At 59.4% G+C, this 22,563-nt stretch overlaps 1 protein-coding gene across 2 annotated transcripts in view; it reads left to right on the top strand.

The window, feature by feature from the left end:
• Positions 1–22,563, top strand: part of CXXC5 (CXXC finger protein 5) — a 35,928-nt gene that overhangs the window by 7,617 nt on the left and 5,748 nt on the right. For both annotated transcript variants that reach the window (XM_056502601.1, XM_056502600.1), the window contains exon 2: positions 21,490–22,553. In XM_056502601.1, the coding sequence (XP_056358576.1) occupies positions 21,768–22,553 (786 nt within the window). In that variant the 5' untranslated portion in view covers positions 21,490–21,767. The remainder of the gene's footprint in view (positions 1–21,489; positions 22,554–22,563) is intronic.

Genomic DNA, 22,563 nt, shown 5'->3' with positions numbered 1-22,563 from the left:
TCCCTCCCCAGCTTTCCCTCCTGCATCCATGGGAAGTACCCAGTGTAGGGAGAGAACTTGGAGGGTGCACTGTGAGAATGGGTGCAGGGGAGGGGGATCCCGGTGTCCCCACTGAATGGGTGCTGTCCACAGGGACTGCAGCCCATCTGCATCTCCAGCGTGGTCCTTGCAGGGGTGCCATGGCACTCACCTCGGGGTGCCATCCCTCTGTCCCTGGGATGGCAAACAGAGCATCCCATCCATCTGTCCATCCGTGCCTGTCTGTGTCCCCATTCCCTCTGTGCCCCGGGTTGGTGGTGCCTGCTGGATGGGGCTCCACTGTCACCCGTGCTGCCAGGGTCCCAGTGCCAGCACTGATGGGGACCCTCCACTCTTGATGTCCCTGGTGTCCCCAGCCTCACCACGGTGACAGCACGAGCCTGGCACCGTCTCCTCATCCCGCTATTTAAAGCTGGGGCTGGAGGGAAAAAAATAAGCGTGGAGGATGACGATGATGATGGTGGCTCTGGGCGCCCTTGGGGACAGCTGGCCCCGCGTTGGCGTCCCCGCGGAGGGGATGCCACGGCCTGGCACAGGCGGGCACAGGCCTGGGAGCTGGACGCCAGGCGTTTGCACTTTAATGCATCAGGACAGCTTGCAAATTCCAGGCTGGCGCGGCGAGGTGCCGGCCGCGGCGGAGCGTGCGCGGGGAGCGCGCTGCCACAACCGGTTATCGCGGGCAGCGCCGGGGGCGCGGGGCCGGGCACGGTGCGGCAGCCCCAGCCCTCCAGGGCTGTGTGTGTGTGTGCAGCCCCCAGCTCCCTGTGTGTGTGTGTGCAGCCCCTAGCTCCCTCCAGGGCTGTGTGTGTGTGTGCAGCCCCCAGCTCCCTGTGTGTGTGTGTGCAGACCCCTGCCCCTCCAGGGCTGTGTGTGTGTGCAGCCCCCAACTCCCTCCAGGGCTGTGTGTGTGCAGCCCCCAACTCCCTGTGTGTGTGTGTGCAGCCCCCAGCTCCCTGTGTGTGTGTGTGTGTGTGCAGCCCCCAACTCCCTGTGTGTGTGTGTGCAGCCCCCAGCTCCCTGTGTGTGTGTGTGCAGCCCCCAGCTCCCTGTGTGTGTGTGTGTGTGTGCAGCCCCTAGCTCCCTCCAGGACTGTGTGTGTGTGCAGCCCCCTGCCCCTCCAGGGCTGTGTGTGTGTGCAGCCCCCAGCCCCTCCAGGGCTCTGTGTGTGTGCAGCCCCCAGCTCCCTGTGTGTGTGTGTGCAGCCCCCTGCCCCTCCAGGGCTGTGTGTGTGTGCAGCCCCTAGCTCCCTCCAGGACTGTGTGTGTGCAGCCCCCAACTCCCTCCAGGGCTGTGTGTGTGTGCAGCCCCCAGCTCCCTCCAGGGCTGTGTGTGTGTGCAGCCCCCTGCCCCTCCAGGGCTGTGTGTCTGTGTGTGTGTGTGCAGCCCCCAGCTCCCTGTGTGTGTGTGTGTGCAGCCCCCAGCTCCCTGTGTGTGTGTGTGTGTGCAGCCCCCAGCCCCTCCAGGGCTGTGTGTGTGTGTGTGCAGCCCCCAGCTCCCTGTGTGTGTGTGTGTGTGTGCAGCCCCCAGCCCCTCCAGGGCTGTGTGTGTGTGCAGCCCCCAGCTCCTCTAGGGCTGTGTGTGTGTGCAGCCCCCAGCTCCTCCAGGGCTCTGTGTGTGTGCAGCCCCCAACTCCCTCCAGGGCTGTGTGTGTGTGTGCAGCCCCTGCCGAGCTAGAGCTGGGGGCAGCCCCGCTGGGAGGGGGCACACCAGCAGGAAAGGGCAGATTTGTAGGGATCTGTCCCCTCTGTCTCTTCTGTGCCCTCTGCCCCTCTCCTGTCTGCAGGACCCCTGATCCCCCCACATCTGCAAGAATCTCTGATGTCTCCTTCTGCAGGGACCCCTCTCCTCTATCCCCCTCAATCTATCTGGATCCCCGTCCCCTCCTTGTGCAGGGAACCCTGCCACCCTTGTCCCCTCCTTTTACAGAGCCCCCTGTCTCCTCCTCAATAGGCACCCCTGTCCCCACTTCTTTAGGGACTCCTGTGCCCCCATCCTCAAAGCCCCATGTTCCCTCCTGCCTCCAGGCATCCCTGTCCCCCTGTTCTGCTGAGAGCCCTGTCCCTTCATCTTCAAAGCTGTGTGTCCCCCCATCCACAGGGATGCAAGAGCCCCCACATTCATAGGAGCTCCTGTCCCCACATCTGCAGCACCCCGATTCTCCCATCTGCAGCTCCGGGGTGATTCCCAGACCTGCCCCACCAGGGATGCCCTGGAAGTTGTTCAGGGGCAGCGGGTGTGAGCTGAGGGGGTGACCTTTCATCTCTACACATGGGTAAACTGAGGCAGGGAATGGAATCCTCTATAAGAAGGATTTCCCCGAACATTTCCCCCAAATCTGAGCCTGTCAGTAGAGCCAAAACCCCCAGGCTTTGCCCCTATCTCTCCACAACCCCGTGATCTCCCTCCCCCATCTTCACATTCAGATTCCTTAAATTAAAAAAAGCCTTTAAAAACATGCATTACCACCTCGTTGGGAAAAACTGGAGTTACCTGGAGTGCTAATCTCGAGGCTCCCTGGGGCTATGGGTGCTTCCTGGACTCGCTCCCGCGGGGCTGGGGGAGGAGGGGGCCCTTTGCTTTGCGAAGGCGTTGGGGGATTAGCGGGAGGATTGGTAAATCTGACCCCAGGTAAAGATTAAGACCCAAAAAAAAAAAAAAAAAAGAAAAGGAAAATCGTTGTGGTTTTTCCCCGTGCCTGATGCACCGTGAAGATTAAACTGGGATGAGCCTGTGCGGCAGCCAGTTCGATTAGGGGTGGGGGACAGCAGGGAGGGGTGTGAGGGATGGGGGCTGTGTTTGGGGGGCTGGAGATGCCAGAGCTGGGGGGAAAGGGGAACCTGGGGGAATGGGGGAGCTGAGGGGGCTCTGGCCAGTCCCTGGGGGTCCCCAGGCTGGCTGTGGTTGGTGCTTTGGGGGACAACCTATCCATAAGTACTGATCCTGGGAATAGCTGGCACTGGGCTGTGTGGGGGCGGCTCCAGCAGCTCATCCCAAAGACCAGCAGCTCCATGGGTAGGGCTGGAAGGCACCCTGGCAGTGGGGAGGAAGTCCCCCACAGCCAGCAGCTGCCTCCATTAGAGACTGGATGTGCTCTCATCCCACCCCATGTCCCTGCATCCCACAAACCATCCCACCATGCAGCCACCTCTGAGGATAACCAGGGACCTGGTGCCTAATATTCCTTACCTTTGTCCAGGCCCCCACCCTCCATGGCTCTGGGGCTGGGGAGGCTCCCAGCAGAGCTTTGGGAGCTATCCAGCTGGTTTTGGAGTCTGTCCTGCTGGTGATGCTCCCCTGGGAAATGATGGGAAAGGGGACAAGGGGCTCCCTCCAGGACACAGGGTGGGGGACATGTTCCTTCCCACAGCCAGGGTGTTGGGAGCTTCCCTTCCATGGTGCCCCTGTGTCCTTCTGGTGGTGAAGGGGAAAAGGGAATTGGGGGAACCCCCTCAGGGCTGCCTGGCCATTCTGAAGGACCATGTGACCAGTGGGTGCACTGGGAGCAAACTGGACTGGCTGTCCCTGGGGAGGACCATGGAGTGGTTGGCCCCTTCTTTGGGGTAAGGCTTTTTGGGAGCTGAGCACTGTCGAGGGGCTGAGCACCATTTTGGGGAGCTGGCAACTAGTTTGGTGGTCAAGCATTGTTCTGGCTTGGGGGTCAAGCACTGATCTGGGCGTTTGCTGTTTTGAGGGGGCTGAGCACCAGCATGAGAGTCAGACAGCATTTTAGGAGATTGAACCAGCTTGAGGCTCAAGTACTGTTTTGGGACCTGAACTCCAGTTTGGGGTCTGGGCAGGAGCTCAGCAGCTGGGTCAGGGGGCTGAGCACTGTCTTGGGGGTCAGGCACTGTTTTGGAGGGGTGAGCACCATCTCAGAGGTCAAACACCTGTCTGGGTTGTTCAGCACCCACTCAGGGGTTCAGTGCTGGCTTGGGGGGCTGAGCCCTGGCTTGGGAGTTGAACACTGTTTTGGGAAGCTGAGAGCCAATCTGGCCACCAAGCCCCAGTGTGGGTGTCTGAGCCCCATTTCAGGGGGCTGAGTACTGGCTCAGAGGTCAAGCAGTGGTTTGGGGGGTGGTTTAAGCACTGTTCTGGGGCTGAGCCCCAGTTTGAGGGGCTAGATCCTTCCTGAGAGGTCTGGGGGGCACCCCACTGAGGGTGTGATCCTGTCTCATGTCCCATACTGGGGTCTGGCAGTGCCAGGGCAGGGGGTTGTTACTGCTCTGCCTTTGCTCCCTGTTCTCAGCACAGAGGAGCCTGTGGATGGGGAGTATCAGGAAAAGCTGGCTCTAGGTCCTCTGGCTGTGCCAAGTGTGTGGGCCCATCCCAGCCCTTCCCTGCCTCAGTTTCTCTCCTGCAGTGGATGCAGAGCATCCCTCTTCCTCTTCAGGGTCTCCTCACTGCCTCCTGCCCACAGTGTTCCAGCTGCTCTCCCAGTTCCTGCCCAGACAGGTCGGGATGGGAAGGGTCATCTCATCCCCGTGTCCAGTGGCTGGGTGCTGGTACCCTGGGCAATGCTGGGCTACCAGGAGCATCCCTAAGTGTTCCCCTGGGAACTCAGGTGTGGTGGATGTCCTGGCAAACCCTCACACAGCCAGCTCTATGCTGGAGCCTCAGCCTGCTCTCTCAAAGGTGCTGGCAACCAGAAATTGAGTCTACCTGCCTGGAGCAGGGTGGCCCTGAGACTGCCCCAGAGTGTGAGGAAGGGCATGGGTGGGTGCAGGGGCACTGTCCCCTGCCAGCTGAGCTGCTGCTCAGGGGTCTGCAGCTCTGGGGAGGTGAAGAGGAGCCCAGGATGTCTCCATCCATGGGGCATGGAGGGCATATGCCCACTCTGTGCTTTGCAGGTCACCTTGGTGGCCCTGGCTGGCCTGGGAACCCTTCTGACCCTGCCCATGCCTGGGCCAGCAACATCTGCGCCATCTGCTCTGCCCCAGGCAAGGCGAGAGGATGGGACAGGGCTTTTGTCTGGCCTCAGGGCCATGCTGTGTCCCAGGGCTTGTTCCTTGTGCCAGCACCTCTTCTGGAAGCACCCTTGGGCTCCTTTCTTCCTGGGGGGTGCAGCTCTCCCCCTCCTTGGATGCTCTTCTCCCCGTGATAGGTGGGGGACAGATCCAGACCAGGAGGAGGATGCCTGTGGCTCCATGCCCAGGGTCTGCATCAGCCCAACAGGGTCATGCCAGTGCCATGGCCCCACAGGCTTCCCAGGATGTGTTGGTGCTGGGAGCTGGTCAGGGTGTGATGGTGGCAGAAGGTCTCATCATAGGAGAGGGATGCCCCTGGGGACACTGGTCTCTCCAAGTCCCATCCTGGAGGACAAATTCATGCTCTTCCACCCCCTGTCTGGCTTTGTCCTGGGATGCTATTCTTGGCTGCACCCCCAGCTATTTCCCAAAGCTCTCCTGCGGGATGACCATAGGGTGAGGGGTCCCTGTGTCCACCCTAGACCTGCCCAGGAGCCCCATCCCAGAGCTGTAGTCAGTGCCCTGTTGGGAGTAGCTCCTGAGTCCCTCGGGAGCAGATGCACCACATCCAGCCTTACTGCCCCTGAGCACCCGCCATCATCGTTTTTTGTGTGGAAATAAGGAGAAACTTGGAAATTCAGGGCTGGAGAAAGGCCTGGGGGTGCTGGGGGGTGGGAAGTGACACAGTGCCCCAGGCCAGGATGACGTATCCTGGTGATGCCGGGATGCTGATAGCATCCCTCTGAGTATTTACCCGGGAATGCGGCCAGAGGTGTGCGCGGGGGGCTGGGTGCTCCAAAAACCCTCCGAGCCCTCGAGTTGACTGCCACAAACTCATCTCGAGGGTGAAAATAGCTGCGGGGCGAGAAGGGTGCTTGGCCACATCCCTGCCCACATCCCGTCAGGGGCGGGGGACGCCTCGCTCTGCAGGGACCCTCGGTGGGCTTTGTGCCGGGGGGGCCGCGGCGAGTCGGAAATCACGTGGAGCCGGGGCTTGGGGCTTTACGGGAAGCGAGGGTTGAGGCGAGGGGCAGCTCCCACCCCCCCGGATGGCTTGGCCGGGGTTCAGCTCGGGCTCGGGCCCCCAAAGCAGCTGCCCCGTGGCGGGGGGGACGGAGCTGCCGTGGCTCCGGGAGCAGATGGTCCCTCGGCAGCAGAGCTGCCCCTTCCGCATCGATTACCCGCGCCGGCCGTTTAACGATCGCTTTCCGGGGTTAATTAAACTCTTCTCGCCGAGGGCGCCTGTACCTGCCTGCAGCCCTGATGCACCCCCAAAAACGGGGGGACGAGCTGGGGTTTGCTTCCGAGCCAAACCTGGACATCCGTGCTGGGGTGCAGCGTGGCTGCGCTTCTCCCCGGGGCACCCGGAGCAAGGTCAGCTGCCCGCTCTGCTTCTATCCCACTTTCCAGGCAGCACGGGCTGCTGGAGCAGAGGCTGCCCGCTGTTTTCCCCTGCTCGCTGCTTTTTTGGGAGCGATCCCCACAGCCTCGCTCCGCGGGTTGGGTCTGCGCCCACCCATGTCTCTATTCACAATGATTTGGGAGGAAGGCGTCGAGAGCTCGGCGGCAGACGGCGGCTCCGGAGCAGCACGGGTTGCCGAGCGGGTCGCAGCCCTGGGATTGTCAGGAGTTGCTGCTTTTTGCATATCTAAATGTGCCCTTTCAGCCAGCGCTCTCGGTCGAAACTGCCATCTTTTGCCTCATTGTCAGCCTCGCCGAGGTTACGCATCGTTTGCTGACTCACAGCCTCCTGCTCTAATTACTCGTTCAACTCCCTCCCCGGAGCCGCCCGGCCAGTCCCGGCACATCCCTTCTCTGCTGCACGGCCGGCCGGGGGGCTGGAGCCGGGGCATCCATGCAGAGCCCCTCCCTGCCCCGTCCCTGCCCGCGGGCATCGCTCCGCGGCCCGTGTCTGGTCCAGCGTCCCGCTGCTCGCACCCCCGGCATGGTTTTGGGGTGCAGCCGGGCTGTGCAGCTGGAGCATCCATGCAATCCCCCCTCCCCGCACCCATCCCTGCCCGCGGGCATCGCGCCGAGTCTCCAACATCTTCTCTCCTGGTTGCGTGCTCCACCCCCCCATAACCCTGATGGTTTTGGGGTGCAGCGCAGGGGCTGTCAGGGCATCCAGGCGCCGTGCCGGGGGGCTCCGGGCTTCCCATCCCACCGAGCATCTCCCCGCTGAGGGATGCTCGCTCCCACGCACCCTCCGAGCCTCCCGGGAGCATCCCCGGTGCGCGGCCCTCCCTCGCCGGCAGCGCCGGCTGGGACGAGCGGCGCGCTAAACCCCGTAAGCTGAGCCTCTTTGATCCCCGTCCGATACGATCAGCCGCCGGGCAGCTCTGAGCCGGGCCCAGCGTGATTTCCAGCGTGGCGGAGATTCGAACAGACGCCGCAATTACCGATGGGATCGGGCTGATCCCGCTCTTGGCCTGCTGCTCCGCACTGCCAGAAGCAGGGAAAGCACCAGCTCTGACCTTTTTAATATTATTTTCATTACCATCATCATCACCAAACTATCCCCCCATCTCAGGCTTGCCATCACTGTCACAGCAGTGGGAAGAGCCTGCTGTCCTCTCCAGCATCTCCCTTCTCAGATCCTTACACCTTCCAAGGAGAGGGGACCCAAACTCACCCATCCCAGCAAGCCAGATGGATGTAGGGGCTCAATTTAGCTTTAATTAACTTGATTTTTTACCTCCCCCTGTTTTTGATCAGTAATATCGAGGTGGAAACAACATCCCTGCAAATCCATCTTGCTAAGGGAGGTGAAAGCAAGCCGGGTAATCCGGTGGTAAGGACAGCGCTCCGACGGGTAATGCAGCCGCGCTTGCCTTGGAAGAAGAGATATTTTATATATTTATATACCAAGGGAAAAAAGAGCTGTGTATGTGTTTGCACAGGCTTCTGCCTGTCACAGAATGGTCCAACCACGCATCTTATCTCATAAAGCCATATTTTGGCCCTTTTTTTTCCCCCCAAGAAAGTGAATTTTAAGCGCCAGGAGACAGTGATGGTTTCTTTGGAGCTGTTAGGATCTGCCATGTACAATAAATCTGTCTTAGTTTGTGGATTATTGGCCCAATAGACCGTAACAGCTCTGTCAGCCCCTCCTGGCGCGCTGTGTCCGGCAAGCTCAGCCTTTGGTGGGTTTTCCTGGGTTTTTTTTTATTATTTTTCAGCAGGAATTTGCTAAGGATTTTTCTGTGCCATGTGCATGTACAGCAGCTGATAGGGAATTCACAGGAGCTCAGTAACATTCTTAGGTTTTGGGGGTTTTTCTTTTTAAAAATATTCCCCTTCTGGTAAAAACCAAAGGCACAAAGTCCAAACCCCCAAACCAGGATGAAGAGGAGGGCAGACCCTTCCCTGCCAGAGTGCATCCAGCCAGGGGCTGCCTCCCCAAAACTTGTGCTGGTTGAGAATGGGGTTTTACTGAATGGGGTTTTACTGCTTTCCAGTAGGATTTTCCCTGGATGGCCCCTCTCCTGCTGGCCGTTGTTCCCAGTGTGCTTGATCCAAGCCTGGAAAAACAGGATTTCGGGGGATGGCGTGGGATGATGTGCTGGCCCCTCCAGCCTTAGCAGGCTGTGTAGCAAATGCTCCTCTCACCCTCAGCCTGGATTTGAGGGGGTCTGGACCCCCCAGAGTGGGGGGGATGTGCAGCTGGTCCTGCCCAGTGACAGGCACCCCCTGGTGCTGCTGCTCGGCGTGGCCCTGGGTGATGATGCAGGAGAGATGTGGGGTGCTCAGTCATGATGGGGTGAGGAGTGGAGCAGGAACCAGAGTGGGGCACAGGTTGCAGGTGCAGGCAGGGAGGTGTGGGTGCCAGGCTGGTGGCACGGCCTGGGGACAGTGGATCTGCTGCAGGGCTGGGAGGGACACATCCTTAAGGAGAGCAGGAGGAGGAGGTGGGATTTGGGGTGGGGAGGGAGCCGGCTGAGCGCTCGGGGCCGGGGCTGGCGGTGGCCCCTGGCACGGTGGGCGGTGCCGGGGGCTGCCAGCCCGGGATGCCTGTCCGTCCCCCGGGCACTGCGCTGGTCCCAGCGGCTCCCTAAGCCCATTAAGAGCTCAGGGAGCCTTGCACCTCGGGGGGCTGCAGCAGGGACTTGCACTGCTGCAGCTTAAAGCCCTTGAGCTGAAGCGGGGGTGCTGCTGTGGGGACACGAGGATGCCTGTGGCACCCTCTGGGGACACCCATCCAGAATCCCCGGCGTGGGTGCTGCCTGCTTCCCCCGGGAGACTGAGGGCTGCAGCCCTGGATTTGGCTTTGTTGCATTGTTAAAATGCTTCATCAGGATGAAAAAGTACCTTTTTTGTCTAAAAAATCCTCAGAGGAGGCTGTTCCCCCTCCGGGTGCTGTCGTTCAGCATCACGGTGTGCAGGAGAAAAGTACAGGGAGGGCAGGTAGGTCCATCTGGGATGGGGATGGGGAAGTCACACTGCTGAGGGGAACCTGGTCAGGAATTTTTACACCTTAACCTAGATGTGCCTTAAGTCAAAAGGAGCTGTGATAGTAGGAAACCCCTTCTCCCCCTTCAGACTGGTCTTTGTGAAGCTCATGGGATGAAAACAGCTGCGTCAGAACATTGAGGGGGGTGCTGTGGACAGTCCCTAAAATTCCAGTGCTTCATTCCAGACACAAGGATTGGGTTTTTTTTTTGTTGAATCCACCACCAAGTCCATATCTGCTGGTGTTCCAGCTCACTGGGGGATGGATTCTGTGGGTGCTCCCTGCCCAGCTCCCCCCACAGCCCCTGCTCATCCCCCAGCCTTGCTCAGGCTCATCCTCCATGGATCATGCCACTGAGGACAAGGTGCAGGACCCTCTGTCATGGGGAAGAGGGAGGAGGATGGGATGGAAGAGGCTGGGGAAGCAGCAATTGAGGAGGATGTTCATCATGGAAGCTGCGAGCAGGCAGTGGGAACACATCTGGTTGGGAGCCCTGTGCTCTGGAGCTTCCCTTACCAGTGCTGTGGGAAGACCCATCAGGAGATGGGGATATGGGTGTTGGGTTTCAGAAGGGATCAAACCCTTCCTTGGTGAGGGAAGATGGTTTTCTTGCAGGGGGTCACCAATCCAGCAGGCAGGCCCTGAACCCACCCTGGGCTTGCTGGAGAAGGGCTGGACCACCAACTACATCCAGCTGGTTCCTTGTCATTCCAGCCTGCCACCCGGGAAGTGAGGGAAGGCAGGAGCATTGATATCTAGCTCTAGTTTTGGTGTAGCCCTCAGAGCCTGGAGCCAGGAAGGAGCAGTGAACCCAGACAGGGGCTGACACCCTGCAGTCAGTCCCCTCAAAGCATGTCTCCAGTGTGATAAGACCTTTCCACCTCCCACCAAAGAGTGTTTCCTTCATGCTTCAGCTTCCCCAGGCTTGGTCTTGTGGCCTTTCCCTATCTTCCTCTGTGTTGTGACAACTTGTAGATGGGTTTTTCCATGGCTGCTCTCCTCGAGGTCATAGAGTGAGCCTCTCTGTTTCTTACTGTGAGTCCTGCAGCTCCTTCAGCTGAGGGTCCTCCCATCCTGACTCATGCTCTGGCTGCTGGTGGTGATGGTGACTCCCTCCTTCCCAGGACTCCAGCTCTGCTTTCCAGATGTCCTGGGGTTGGTTCTTTAGGATCTGCCAGCTTCCCCCACCTCACCTGTGCTTTTTAAAAATTGCAACAAAATCAGGAAATGCTTTGGGTTGGGACAGACTATCTCAGTCCACTCCTTGCCATGGCAGGGACACCTCCCACTGTCCCAGGTTGCTTCAAGCCCCATCCAGCCTGGCCTTGGACACTTCCAGGGATGGGGCAGTCACTGCTTCTCTGGGCACCCTGTGCCACCCTCACAGGGAATTTCCCTCTAATATCTTATCTACCCCTGCCATCTGTCAGTTTAAAACCCTTGTGTCTTGTCCTGCTACAACAGGCCATGGTGAGAAGTCTATGCCCTGATCTTCCATATCCCCTTCATGCATAGAAAGGCCACAGTGGTGTCTCAGGCTGTACAGGACCCCCTGAGGGGTCAGTCTGAGTGTTCACAGCAGTCCCAGTGGTCAGACTGGTATCAAATACAGGAGCTGGGCCTCCCTGCCCTGCCACCCCATCCTGGGTCTGACAGTTTTCTGGGAAAGGCTTTCCAGGAACGGTTTTCCTAATCACTCTTGCCAGCAGGTTGCCCAGCAGTGCTGTTTTTCTATCCAGTACTGCCATGTATGGGGATGGAAGAGCCCTGTGGCTCTGCTCTCCTGGAGGATGAGATGCTGGCTGCTCCCTGGGGTCCAGCAGGTGCAGAAGGGAAGAGCATCATCTTCCTCTTGTTCCCAGGATGCTCCAATTTGCCCATTTGTTTGGGTGCTGCATTAACATGGTTTGCCTGACTGCCCTTGCTGTTGAGTGTGGGGAGATCTGGGTCTGGTGCTATGGCCATCCAATGTGGAAAAGCTCAAGGAAGGGAGGAACACAGTGATGGGTGCAGAGATCTGAGGACCAGTGAAGTGTGTCCTAGGGTGAACTAAAATGGTGGAGCAGCTGCCAAGCATCCCAGTGCTGAAAGTGTTGGCAGCAAGTGTCCCCATCCTCTGGCACCCAGTGTCCTGGGCAGCACCCTCTCCTGTGCCAGGGCTGCAGAACTGTCCTTCTGCTCAGCACCTTCCAGCCTGCTCTCCTCTGCTCCCTGGAGTCATCCTGGGCTCTCTGCTTCCATCCCCAGTGCCTCCTGCAGCATCTAGTTTGCAGCAGGGGTCAGTCACCTGTCATGTCTTGGGGAGCAGGGAGCTCTTGGGCTGCACAGCAGTGAATTCAGCTTGTGTCTGAGCTAGAGAGCACCAGGGTTTGCTCTGTGTTATTCTGGATCTAAAAGGGAAAAAAAAAAAAAAAAAAAAAAAAAGAGGATTGCTCTTTCCCAGTTCCTGCATTTCCTGAGAGCAGCCTAGCTCCTAGCTTATCTTCAGACAGCCTCAGGGGTATTCCCTCAGAGTTTGGGAGTTTAATCAGGCATTGCTGGGGCATGTGAACTCTGCGGCGAGTCGCCGTTCCCAGGGAGGGGAGCGCCTCTCGCAGATATTTGGGTTGGCGTGCCTGGGCTGGGGGCTGGGCTGGCTGGGAACTCGCTGCTGCTTTTCCTGGGGATGCGACTGGGGATGGCTGGGGGTGAGACCTGCCTGCCTGGGGGCACTGGGGGATGCTGTGGGCAGGGTGGGTTCCCCTGGACATCCCCGTGGCGGGGCTGCCTGGGCTTTGCTGTGCTCCTTTGGACCTTTCATCCCCTCCAGCCCTGCCTCTGCCACCTGCCTCTTTTCCTTTCAAACCCACGGGCTTTCTTTGTAGCATGCTAGGCGAGAGCTCCTGGTCCCCACCAGCTTTCCTGATTATGACCTGGTGCCCTTCTTCCAGCCCCTCTGGCCATAACCTGGCCCTGCTGCTGGTTTTATTTGGGGTGATTTTGAGCTGGGCAGAGAATTTGAATTCCAGTGGAAATGCCCGACGCCGGGCTCTGCTTCGCCGGTGGAATCGAGGGCTTTGTTGCTGGCTCTTTTGCAGGCAGTATTTCTTTTTTTGGGGGCTGGATATATTTCTGGCAAGTAAAATGACGGATGCTCTGTTTCGTTTCCAGTGGCAGCGTTTCAGATTCCTTGCTCCAGGGCAGGAGCCGAGCGAACTCCGATTCCAGAGCAGCTCTGGTACCTTGGCAGCTTAAAGGCCACGGGGTTTGCTTGAGTGACAAGTGGTGCTGAGCGTGGGGAAAGCTCGGGAGAGGCAGTTTTGTGCTCATGCCTTCCATCTCTTGTAGGAGAGAGATCCCATGGAGCAGGAAGGCATCTTTATCCTGTCTTCCTGCTCCGCAGGCAAACTGGGAGGTGGTGGAAAGATGTGGAGAAGGATGGCAAGCCCTGCCTTGAGGGGATACTCCCTGCGTCACTGCTGGGGAGATGGGGAGAAGCAAAGTCTTGAGGCATTTCTGTGTCTCCTCCCTAGGAACATCCTCTGGATGCTCTTAGCCCAGCTCTGCCTTCACTTGTACCTGTCTCAGAAGGATAGAATCATAGAATCATGGAATGGTTTGGGTTGGAAGGGACCTTAAAGCTCATCTCATTCCAGCCCCTGCCATGGGCAGGCACACCTTCCACTACCCCAGGTTTCTCCAGACCCCTTCCAGCCTGGTCTTGGACACTTCCAGGGATCCAGAGGCAGCCATAGCTTCTCTGGGTGATCTGTTCCAGAGTCTCACTAGTGCCTCTGTGGTGATCCAGGTGTGGATCTCAGGGGCTGGCTGAGCTGCACCCTACACTGTTGGTGAGCTCCAAGATACCAGGGAGGACAGGACCTGCCAGCAGGGCTGGCCTGCTGTGGGGTTGCTGCAGTGCTGGGGATGAGGTGTGAGGGATGGGAGTCCACAGCCCAGGGAGTCAGGGAAGGTCAGGAATCTGTCTTCCTAAAGCTACCCAGCTTTTTTTGGCTTGTCTGCATGAGAGACACGTGTGGGTCTGTGGGCAGGGTTTGCCCATCCCTCAGGAACTCTCTTGCACTTGGATTTGGTGACAGAGAGAATCCTGACTGCTGCCTGCCTTCCAGAACCTGAAACCCAAAACCTCTCAAGCCTCTCTGGCCCACTGGGCTTACTGGAAGCAGCTCCCCTGGGCACCAGTGGGGATGGGATGGTGCCAGCCCTGTCACTGTGGTGAGTTTTGGCTGTGCTCAGCAAGGCTGTGGGGCTGGGAAGAGACCGACTCGGACTCCCTGAGGGCTGTGGGGTGCCTCACTGCCCCCTCCCAAAGCTGAGCTGGTCTTCCCCCCTCCAAACCCTGGCCAAGAAGCCTTCCTCCCCTTTCTCTTCTTCCTCCTATTTCCCTCCTGCCAGCGAGGCCAAGCAAAACATGGTGCTGACCAAAAATAACAACCGCCGGCAGATCCAGACAATGGATAAAGCCCCGGTGAGGGCGAGGGCGACCCGAATCCTCCCAGAGGAAGACGGGATTATTCCCGTCCTCCCAGACATCTGTCAATAGCTGCCGCCTGCAGACCCGCTCTCCGACGGGGCCGTCGCCTTCCTGCTGGGAAAAGTGCTTCTTCCAGAGCGGTTCCCTCCAGGAGCAGGGGTTGTGGGCACTTGGGATCTCATCACTGAGCACCATAAGGTCCCCACCACCCATTAATGGCCAAACTCAGATGCACTGAGCTGGCCCCGACTCTCAAGTGGTGACAGTGACACAGGTGCTGGCCTGGGCCTTTCCCAGTGCCAGCTTTCCTGGGGTCTGGAGCAGCCTCTCCGTTTGTGCTCTGCCACCGTGGAGCTGCCTGGTGGGATGTGGAGGGATGAGGTTTTGAGAGATCTGGGAGCACTGGGGGACTCTCCAGGCTGGAGCTGTTCTTGAAGATGGCACTGATGGATTTGGGCACTGCTGGAGGTGGCACTTGTGGTGGCACTGATGGATTTGGGAACTGATAGAGGTGACACTTGGAGGTGGCACGAATAGATTTGGGCACCATTGGGGGTGACACTTGGAGGTGGCACATACAGATTGGAACACCACTGAAGGTGGCACTGATGGCTTTGGGGCTCTTTGCCATCCAATATTTCCATGAGACTGTGCCTACAACTTTTCCCCTTGTTCTTACTTACCTTCCCCTCACTCTGCCCATGCCAATGGGTCTGTCCATGACCTGATTGTCCTCAGACCCCAAGTAATTGACACTGTAATCGCCCCATCTGTTAACAGAGCAATTCGCACATCCTGGCTTGGCCTGGACAGGCATGTGTGGGTCTCCCCTTCAAAGCCACATTCAGCCCCCCACCTCTTTGGTGGGGCCTGCTGGGATGCCCGTTGTTGTTGGCAGTGCCTGCCCCAGCCCACCTGTCCCCAAGGCCCTGAAGTCATTCTGCCTGGTCCCCTGGACCTCACAGCCCTGAGTCACCTTGGAGACCTCACTTGGTGGACAGAACATGAGGAACTAGTTGGGCCAAAGAGTCCCTGCAGGAAGGTCTGGAGGGGGTTTGCAGAGGGCAGGGGGGCTGTGCTGGGCTGGGATTGATGGCACATCTCCGGGGCGATGCCGAGCCGGGGGGAGTGGGCGAGCGGCAGAGCCGTGCCACGGCGCGTGAATGTCAGATGCTGCTTGGCTGCGAGCTGGGCTCGTGCGAGAGCAGATCTGTTCAATCCCATTTGGAGAGGGGGGAGAGGCGGGGGGGGCTCTTCCCCAGGCTCAATCTGGTAGGTTTTAGTTACAGTCGTTTTAGGATTTGGGCAGCGAATTGGTGCAGCTTTGGCACGGGGGGGATGGATGAGCACCGAGGCTGCCAAGCCTCCCTCATCCCCCGGAATTGGGGAAGGGGGGCAGCACGCAGGTGGGTGCAGCCCCCGGGCTGAGCAGCGTGGCCGTCACCCGGCTCTGGGCAGCAGCTGGGCGAGTGGAGGAGGGGAGGAGGTGCTGGCGCTGTCCGCAGGGCACCCGCAGCCCTGCAATGCTCGGGTGGACGCTTCAAATCGCGTTATCTCCATAACCGCCCGGCTCTGGCCGCTCCGAGTGGCAGCGGAGATAAGTGGATTTCTAGGGAGCGCCTGGTCGTCTGACATTTAAGACTCCTTAATCCGTAACCACCACCCCGCGGAGGCAGGACCAGCCACAGCTCCCAGCTGGGGCAGCCCCGGGCGCAGGTCGGTCCCTGTGCTGGTGGCTCCAGCTGTGCCGGGGCCACAGGGTGAGGTTCAAGGATGTGCACGGAGGCTCTGGGCACTTCCTTGTCCTCTCCACGATGATAAAAGTCCAGGGCGCATTGGTGATACGCTCTGGGTGTCGCCCGAGTCAGGCATCCGGGTGTGGCTGTGCTGGCAGATTTGGAAGCCTGCAGCAGCCTTGTGGCTACATGGAAAAATCCAGCACAGTGGGAAAAAATATGCCCTTGCTGGATCCCTGGTGGAGGGAGCCCACCTGGGGAGGTGGCATCACCTCCTGCCTGCTCAGCAGGATGTGGCATGGTCTCACCATGCTGTCCCTGAGGACGTGCCTGGCAGGACACATCCTGGCCCACCCTGTGTATGTGTCCAGAGTTGCTCCTGGGGGACGTCACCAGGGCGGAGTGGCTGCCTGCGAGAAGGAGACGGGTGAAAGCCACTCTGTGCACCGTGATGATTCGCCATCTGCTTCCAGGGCAAGCTCCAGATGCTGGATTTAATCTTCCATAGCCTTTTTAATTCAGGAGTTGGCTTCTTAACATCCCTCAGTGCCACCTCGGCAGCAGAGACACGCAGAGTGGCTGCCATGACTGGCCCTTCGAAGGATGTTCTGGAGCACAGGAGATGAACTATGTCCGTGTGAGCTGCCCATCTGGCGACCTGTCATACCTCGACCCGTCATACCTCTGGCTCTTTAACCCACCCAGAGTGAGCCTGAGCATGCTCAGCACTGCCCAAATCTCCCCCAGGCCTGGGAGTCCTCTCTTGATGTCTGGAGAAAAGGTGGTGGGTCATGGTAACTTCCATGGTACATCCAGGAGTGGATCTTCTGGCTGGACCAGTTTTTGGGAGGATGAATGCAGAGAGCAGAGCTTGGGGGCTGTTGGGTTGACAGAGGTGGTGGTTTGCAAATAACAGGCTTGTCTTTGCCTCAGGCACCTGGTTATCAGGCACCATGGATGGGTGTCCTGTAGGGATAATCAGCCTTGGGAGATCATGGATTGATCTCTCTTTTGGTTCACCTGCTGCTGGACATCTGGCTGGTGAGGCTGTGATAAGACATCACCGCCTGTTTCAGCTGACCTGTGTCACCTGGTGGAGGGAGCAGCAGGTTTGACTGTGCTGCAGAAATGGGCACCTGGAAGCTGAATCAGCGGTTGTGGTACTGGGGTCGGAGCTGCTGTGACCCTTGTTCTGGTGGAGCTTGTTCTCCCGAGCCTTTGACCTGGGTTGCTGCAGGACCTTCTGGCTTGTGACAGTGCTACAGGGCCGTGCTGCTGTTCTACCCACTGGGTGTCTCATCCCAGGATGTGTTTCAGACACCAGGCTGCCTCCAGGGTGTCGCTGTGTCCCGTGCTCCTGGCCATTTTGAGGTCCTGTCCACTGTTGGCCAGGGCAGCTGGGGAGCACAGGGACCATGTCCAGCCCCTCTTTGGAGCTGCAAGGGGAAGCAGCCTCCCTTTACCTACATCTTTCCTGGGATGCCTTCGAGAGGGGCACATGCTGGTGGTGGGCACCCTACTTTGGTGGGTCCATGGCACAGCTGAGTCTGTCTGTCTGTCCATCCATCACCAGGGAGTGATGGTGGCAGGGAGGAGGTGAGGGCCATGCTGGGTGGGCGGCCACGCAGCGAGGGGGAGGAAGTGGGGACAGAAACGCGGCAGAGGGGACAATTGCAGCCTTTCTCCAGGCTGAAAAGATGCCGGGGTCCCTTCCGTCCTCGTCCTCCGTCTGCTGCGGGCGGACAAAGCCACTGCCCCCAGTGCCCACCCAGTGCCCAGGGATTAGAAAAAAGGCGAATTTAGATTTTCTCCTTTTGTTTCCGGAGCCCGGGAGCCCCTCTGCTTCAGCTTTGCTGCTTTCTCCTCCCTTTACGCCATGTCTGTGCACGGCTGACCAGCCGGCGGCTTTTCTGGAAGGAGGGTGATTTATTTAAAATTAAAGGAAAGCAGAAGTTCTTTCTTGAAGACAAGACTTTTTAGGTTGGCGGGAGCTGATGGCTTTCCAGCCATGCAGTGAAAACACAGGGGAGCCAGCTGGAATTTGCAGCTTGTCATTTTTTTAGGAGAAGTGAAGCTCGTCTCCTGCTCCCCTCTGACAGTGAATGGTGCCTGCAACTGGGGGTACTCTCAGTCCATCAGCTGGCAGGGGTTTTTCTGGACCACCAGAGATGATCCTTTTGCAACCTTTATTTATTTTGGCATTGTCAGGACTATTGCTGAGCAGTCCCCTGTGTTCTGGGGTGCAGGGAGCCCTGGGGCAGAGTGAAGGAGGTGAGGGTGGTGTGGTGCTGAGAGCTGGGAGCTGGGAGCTGGAGTTTCCCATTTTTTCCCCCCCAGGGCCATGGGAGAGCACAGCTGTCTTGCCCATCTGAGCATTCCAGGCTGGTGGGAGACAGGTCTTTGGGGTGACCCATGGAAATCATAGAATCACAAGATGGTTTGGGTTTGAAGTACCCTTACAGATCTCATTCCAGCCCCTGCCATGGGCAGGGACATGTTCTACTAGACCAGGTTATTGCAAACCTGGAGTAAGTGCCTAATCCTCCAACCTCCCCTATAACATTTCCAGGGATGAGGCAGCCACAGCTTCTCAGGGCAACATGTCTCTCACCTGGGTCCCCCTGGCCTTTGGACCCTGGACCTGGCAGGGGGGCTGGCTGCAGGGGAAGAACAGTGTCCTGCAAAGGGCTGGGAACCCCTGGGTGTGGGCTGGGGCCTCCGACCTTGGTGGTGTCCCCTTGAACCCTGGCGTCCCTCCAGGCTGTTAAGCTGCCCCGTGCAAAGACCCGGGCGAGGGAGCCCATCACGTGCGCCTTAATGCGGCGGCCGGGACTAAGCACCTTCTGACAGGGACCCAGATGACGCTGCCCGGCGCCTTCCCCGAGGGATGGGGGCCGGAAAAGGGGCAGGAACGGGACGGGGGGGCCCGTCTTTACTCGGGTCAATCATAAAGAAGGGATTAAGATCATTAATTCCTCCCCCCGCTGCAATTAACGACGGGGCCGGGCAGCGGCTGGCGAGGAGCAGCGATCGCTGCTGCGCTGGGTGGTCCCACGGTGCAGGGTGGGGGACCCCCCTTTAATGCGAGCTAGGCACGTACCGCCAGCACCCCGGCGTGGGGACAGTGCGGGGACAGAGCCGTCCCAGCTGGCACGGCAGCGGTGTCCGGCGCCTGCTGGCGCGGTGGCTCCAGGGGCTGGAGGGCAGCGCCGGGTGGCTGCAGATGGTGGGAGCTGGCGGAGGCAAAGCGGCGGCCGGGACAAAGGCGGGATTGTGCGGTGGCGCCGCTGGCACAGCTCGGCACGGCTCGGCACGGCTCGGCGCCGCGCCCCGTGCCAACAGCGGGCACTGCCTTGCGCCGCCGGGGCCGAGCGCGGCCAGGGCGCTGTGCCCGCGGCTCTGTGCGGGCTGGGCTGGGCTGGGCAGGCCAGGCTGTGCTGCCATCGGGGCTGCGAGCCGGGGAGATGTCCCCCCACACCGTGCCCAAGTGGCATGGTGGGACCAGCCAAGGGGGCTGGACGGGGCGTCTGGCTGCAGGAGATGGGGACTGGTGGAAGTGGTGACCACGGCGTGAATTCAGCTGGTGGCCTCCCGACTTTGGCACCTGGAGACCCACGCGGGCAGGACCCAGCTCTTTGCCAGGGCGGTGCAGAGCATCTTCAGCAGTCGTGGCTGGACACCACCCCTGCAGCCCCGGGGCACGGCGGCTCCGGTGGCACAGGGCGAGCGGGCAGGGTGGCGATGCCGGGGCGATCTGCAGGGCGCAGGGCCGGCGGAAGAGGCGCTGGGCTGCAGGAAAGGCGGCTCGGGCAGGCTGAGATAACACCCCCGGCGCGTTATCGCACATCCTCCGTCCGGTGCTTTTCCTGCCGCGCTCCCCGCTCCGGCCCCGCGCCCGTTGCTGTCGGCTCTGAGGTGTGACCCGTCCCAAGGTCTCCAGGGACAGGTCCCCAGCTCCCTGGCGAGGGAACGGGTGATTGAGCTGCATGGCAGCAGCTCGCTCATCCTCCCGGTGCTCCGTCATGCCTTTGGGGTGCACCCCGCCCCACAGCTGCCCAGCATCCCCCCGCCGGGCGCGGAGCGGGATGCTGGGGAAGGGCAGCCGGTCCTGCCGCCGCAGCCCTCCCTCCCCACGTGGCCTGGCGAGCTCCCGGCTGGAGCCCAAGCCCTGCATCGATCGGCGCTGCATCTTAAATCCCGCAGCAGCTGAAGCAAGCGGTTTTCAGCGCCAGGGCGGGGGGGGTTTCTCCGTGGGCGAGCCGGCTCTGGCACCGGAGTGAGACACCGGGGCTGCTTCCGCAGCCGGTACCACGGCAGTTGGCACAAGGACCGTGCCCCCATCAGCGTTTTCACAGCGATGCCCAAGCTCTGTCCGTGGGAAAGGGTCCTCCCGGGCTATTGTAGGGGTTCCTGGGGTTGCACTGGAGAAGGGGATCTGACAGGAGTGGGGTGTGGGGGTGCAGGATGCCCCTCGCTCTGCTGCATCACCCCTACACAGGAGTGAGGTTCTCAGCAGAGCTCTCCACACTTGGCCACATCCCTGTCTGGGCTCCGGAGAGGAGGGTGCCAGGATAGCCAGGATGGAGGGATGGGGTGGGCAAGGGGCCTGCTCCCAGTGCCACCCTCCCCCAGCTGCCGCCAGGGTGGGGACGTGGGTTCCTGCTCCACTAAGCCCTGCAGCTTTTCTCCTCTAAAGCCTGATTACTTGGCGGTGCCTGTGTGCGTGCGTGCTTGGGAGGGAGGAGGAGGAGGAATTTCACAACAACAAGTGTTTGCAGCCACACTGGGCCCAGCTGCCCCAGAGTCGCCCCAGGGACGGCAGCATAGCATCCGCTCCAGGAAGGCTCTTGCTGTCACTGCTGAGCCCATGGCTCTGCGGGAGCAGCTGAGCATGTGTGCTGGGTATGCTGGAGCAAGGCAGGAGGTCAGCACTGGGGCTTGGAGGTGGAAGCTGTGGCTCCCTGTGAGGTTGAAGGTGGGCACTGCAGCTCCTCATGAGGCTCAGAAGTGGATGCTGCAGCTCCCTGTTTGGGTTGGAGATGGAAACTGCAGCCCTTGGTGGGTTAGGAGGTGGATACCATGGCTATCCATGGGATTTGGAAGTGGATGCTGGAAGTGATTCAGAATCGGATGGGGCTGCTCCCTGTGGGATTTGGGGTGAACACTACAGCTGTTGGTGGGGTTTGGAGGATGCTGTGGATCCCTGCAGCACTTGAAGGTGGACACTACTGCTCTGTGTGTGGCTTCCTTCCCCTGCCCAGTGCTGGCTCGGGGACAATGGTCCAGAAGGAGAAAGAGGAGGAGAAGGAGGAGAAGGGGTGCAGCCTAGCCTGAGCTGGGTGAGCAGCATCCCTGGGACTGTGGGAGCTGGGGTGTTGCCTCCATGGCACTTGGCCTGGGGGACAAGGGTGGCTGCAGGGTGGAAGCCAGGCACCCCTTGCACGAGCTCCAGCTGCTGGCCCAGGTGCATCCCGCTGGTGCCTGTGGTCCCATCCAGCGTGGGGCCGTGTGCCGCTGGAGCGGAGCGGGGGGTGAGCCCCGTGACTTCCCTGGGGCTGCTGTCCCTGGGGGAGGAGAGCCGGGCACAGAGAGTCTTCAAGCATCACAGTGCCACTGCTACCAGGCCAGGACTTCCCCTGTGACCCCCCACTTGTGTCTGGACGGCGACCCTTTTAGAGAGCAGCGGAACGGATCTCCACCGAGGTCCGTTCCCTGGAGTTCCTTTGTTCGCGGCGCTGAGGTTTTCATGGCAGGGGGAGGAAGAGCTGCTTTGAAAAGCCCGTTGGCTCTTGCCAGCGCTAACTCTCTTTTCTTTCCTCCTTCCAGAGCCGCATGGTGTGTCCCAGAGCCGCAGAGCATGTCTGTGCACTGAGAGCACCCTGAGTCCTCCGCAGCCGGCGCGGGAGGAGACGCCCCGTTGATGCGCGGCCCCGTCTGAGCGTCCCCGGTGGCTGGCGCTACCAGAAGGGCTTTGGGGGTCTTTCACTTTGGCATTGGGGTGGGTTTTGGGGATTTGGGGATTTGTTTTTTTTTTTTTGTTTTTCGATTTTTTTTTTTTTTTTTTTTAATTTTGGGGCTGGTTTGGTTGTTGTGCTCCGGGCACCATGTCAAATTCGGGCTCCCATCAAGACACTGGGAACAAGCCAGAGACGGAAAAAAACAACCAAGATGACTCTCAACCCCCTGTCAACTCCGAGAGGAGGAACAAAAGTGGAATAATAAGTGAACCTTTGAACAAAAGTCTTAAGAAGTCCCGTCCACTCTCCCACTATTCCACCTTTGGTAGCAGCAGCTCGGTAAGCGAACATTCAGAGAAAGGCAACCCCTTAGCTAATGGCAACGATGCGATTGTGGATAAAAGTCATTCTACCTCAAAGCACAAAAACATCTCTAGTATGCTGAGCAAATTAGACCGGATGTCGGAGCTCTCCTCAGAAGGACAGACCGCCCTCCAACAGTTTGCTCAGTCGACAGAAATGCTCAAAAGAGTGGTACAGGAGCATCTTCCTCTAACAAGCGAGCACGGGACTGGTATCTCTGACATGGAGGCAGTCTCAGCTGCAGAGACAATGAACGGCCCCTCTGATTTTCCTTACCTGGGGGCTTTTCCCATCAACCCAGGCCTTTTCATTATGACCCCTGCCGGCGTGTTTCTGGCAGAGAGCGCGCTCCATATGGCTGGCTTGGCAGAGTATCCCATGCAGAATGAGTTGGCATCTGCCATCAATTCGGGGAAAAAGAAACGGAAAAGATGCGGCATGTGCCCGCCCTGCCGAAGACGGATAAACTGCGAGCAGTGCAGCAGTTGTAGGAATCGCAAAACTGGCCACCAGATTTGCAAATTCCGAAAATGTGAAGAACTCAAAAAGAAGCCTTCTGCAGCACTGGAGGTAACCAGCC

Source organism: Oenanthe melanoleuca, chromosome 13, assembly GCF_029582105.1.
Source record: "Oenanthe melanoleuca isolate GR-GAL-2019-014 chromosome 13, OMel1.0, whole genome shotgun sequence".
In the NCBI taxonomy this organism is placed as follows: domain Eukaryota; kingdom Metazoa; phylum Chordata; class Aves; order Passeriformes; family Muscicapidae; genus Oenanthe; species Oenanthe melanoleuca.
Note: the sequence above shows the minus strand (reverse complement) of the source record. Positions and strands in the feature narration are given on the sequence as shown.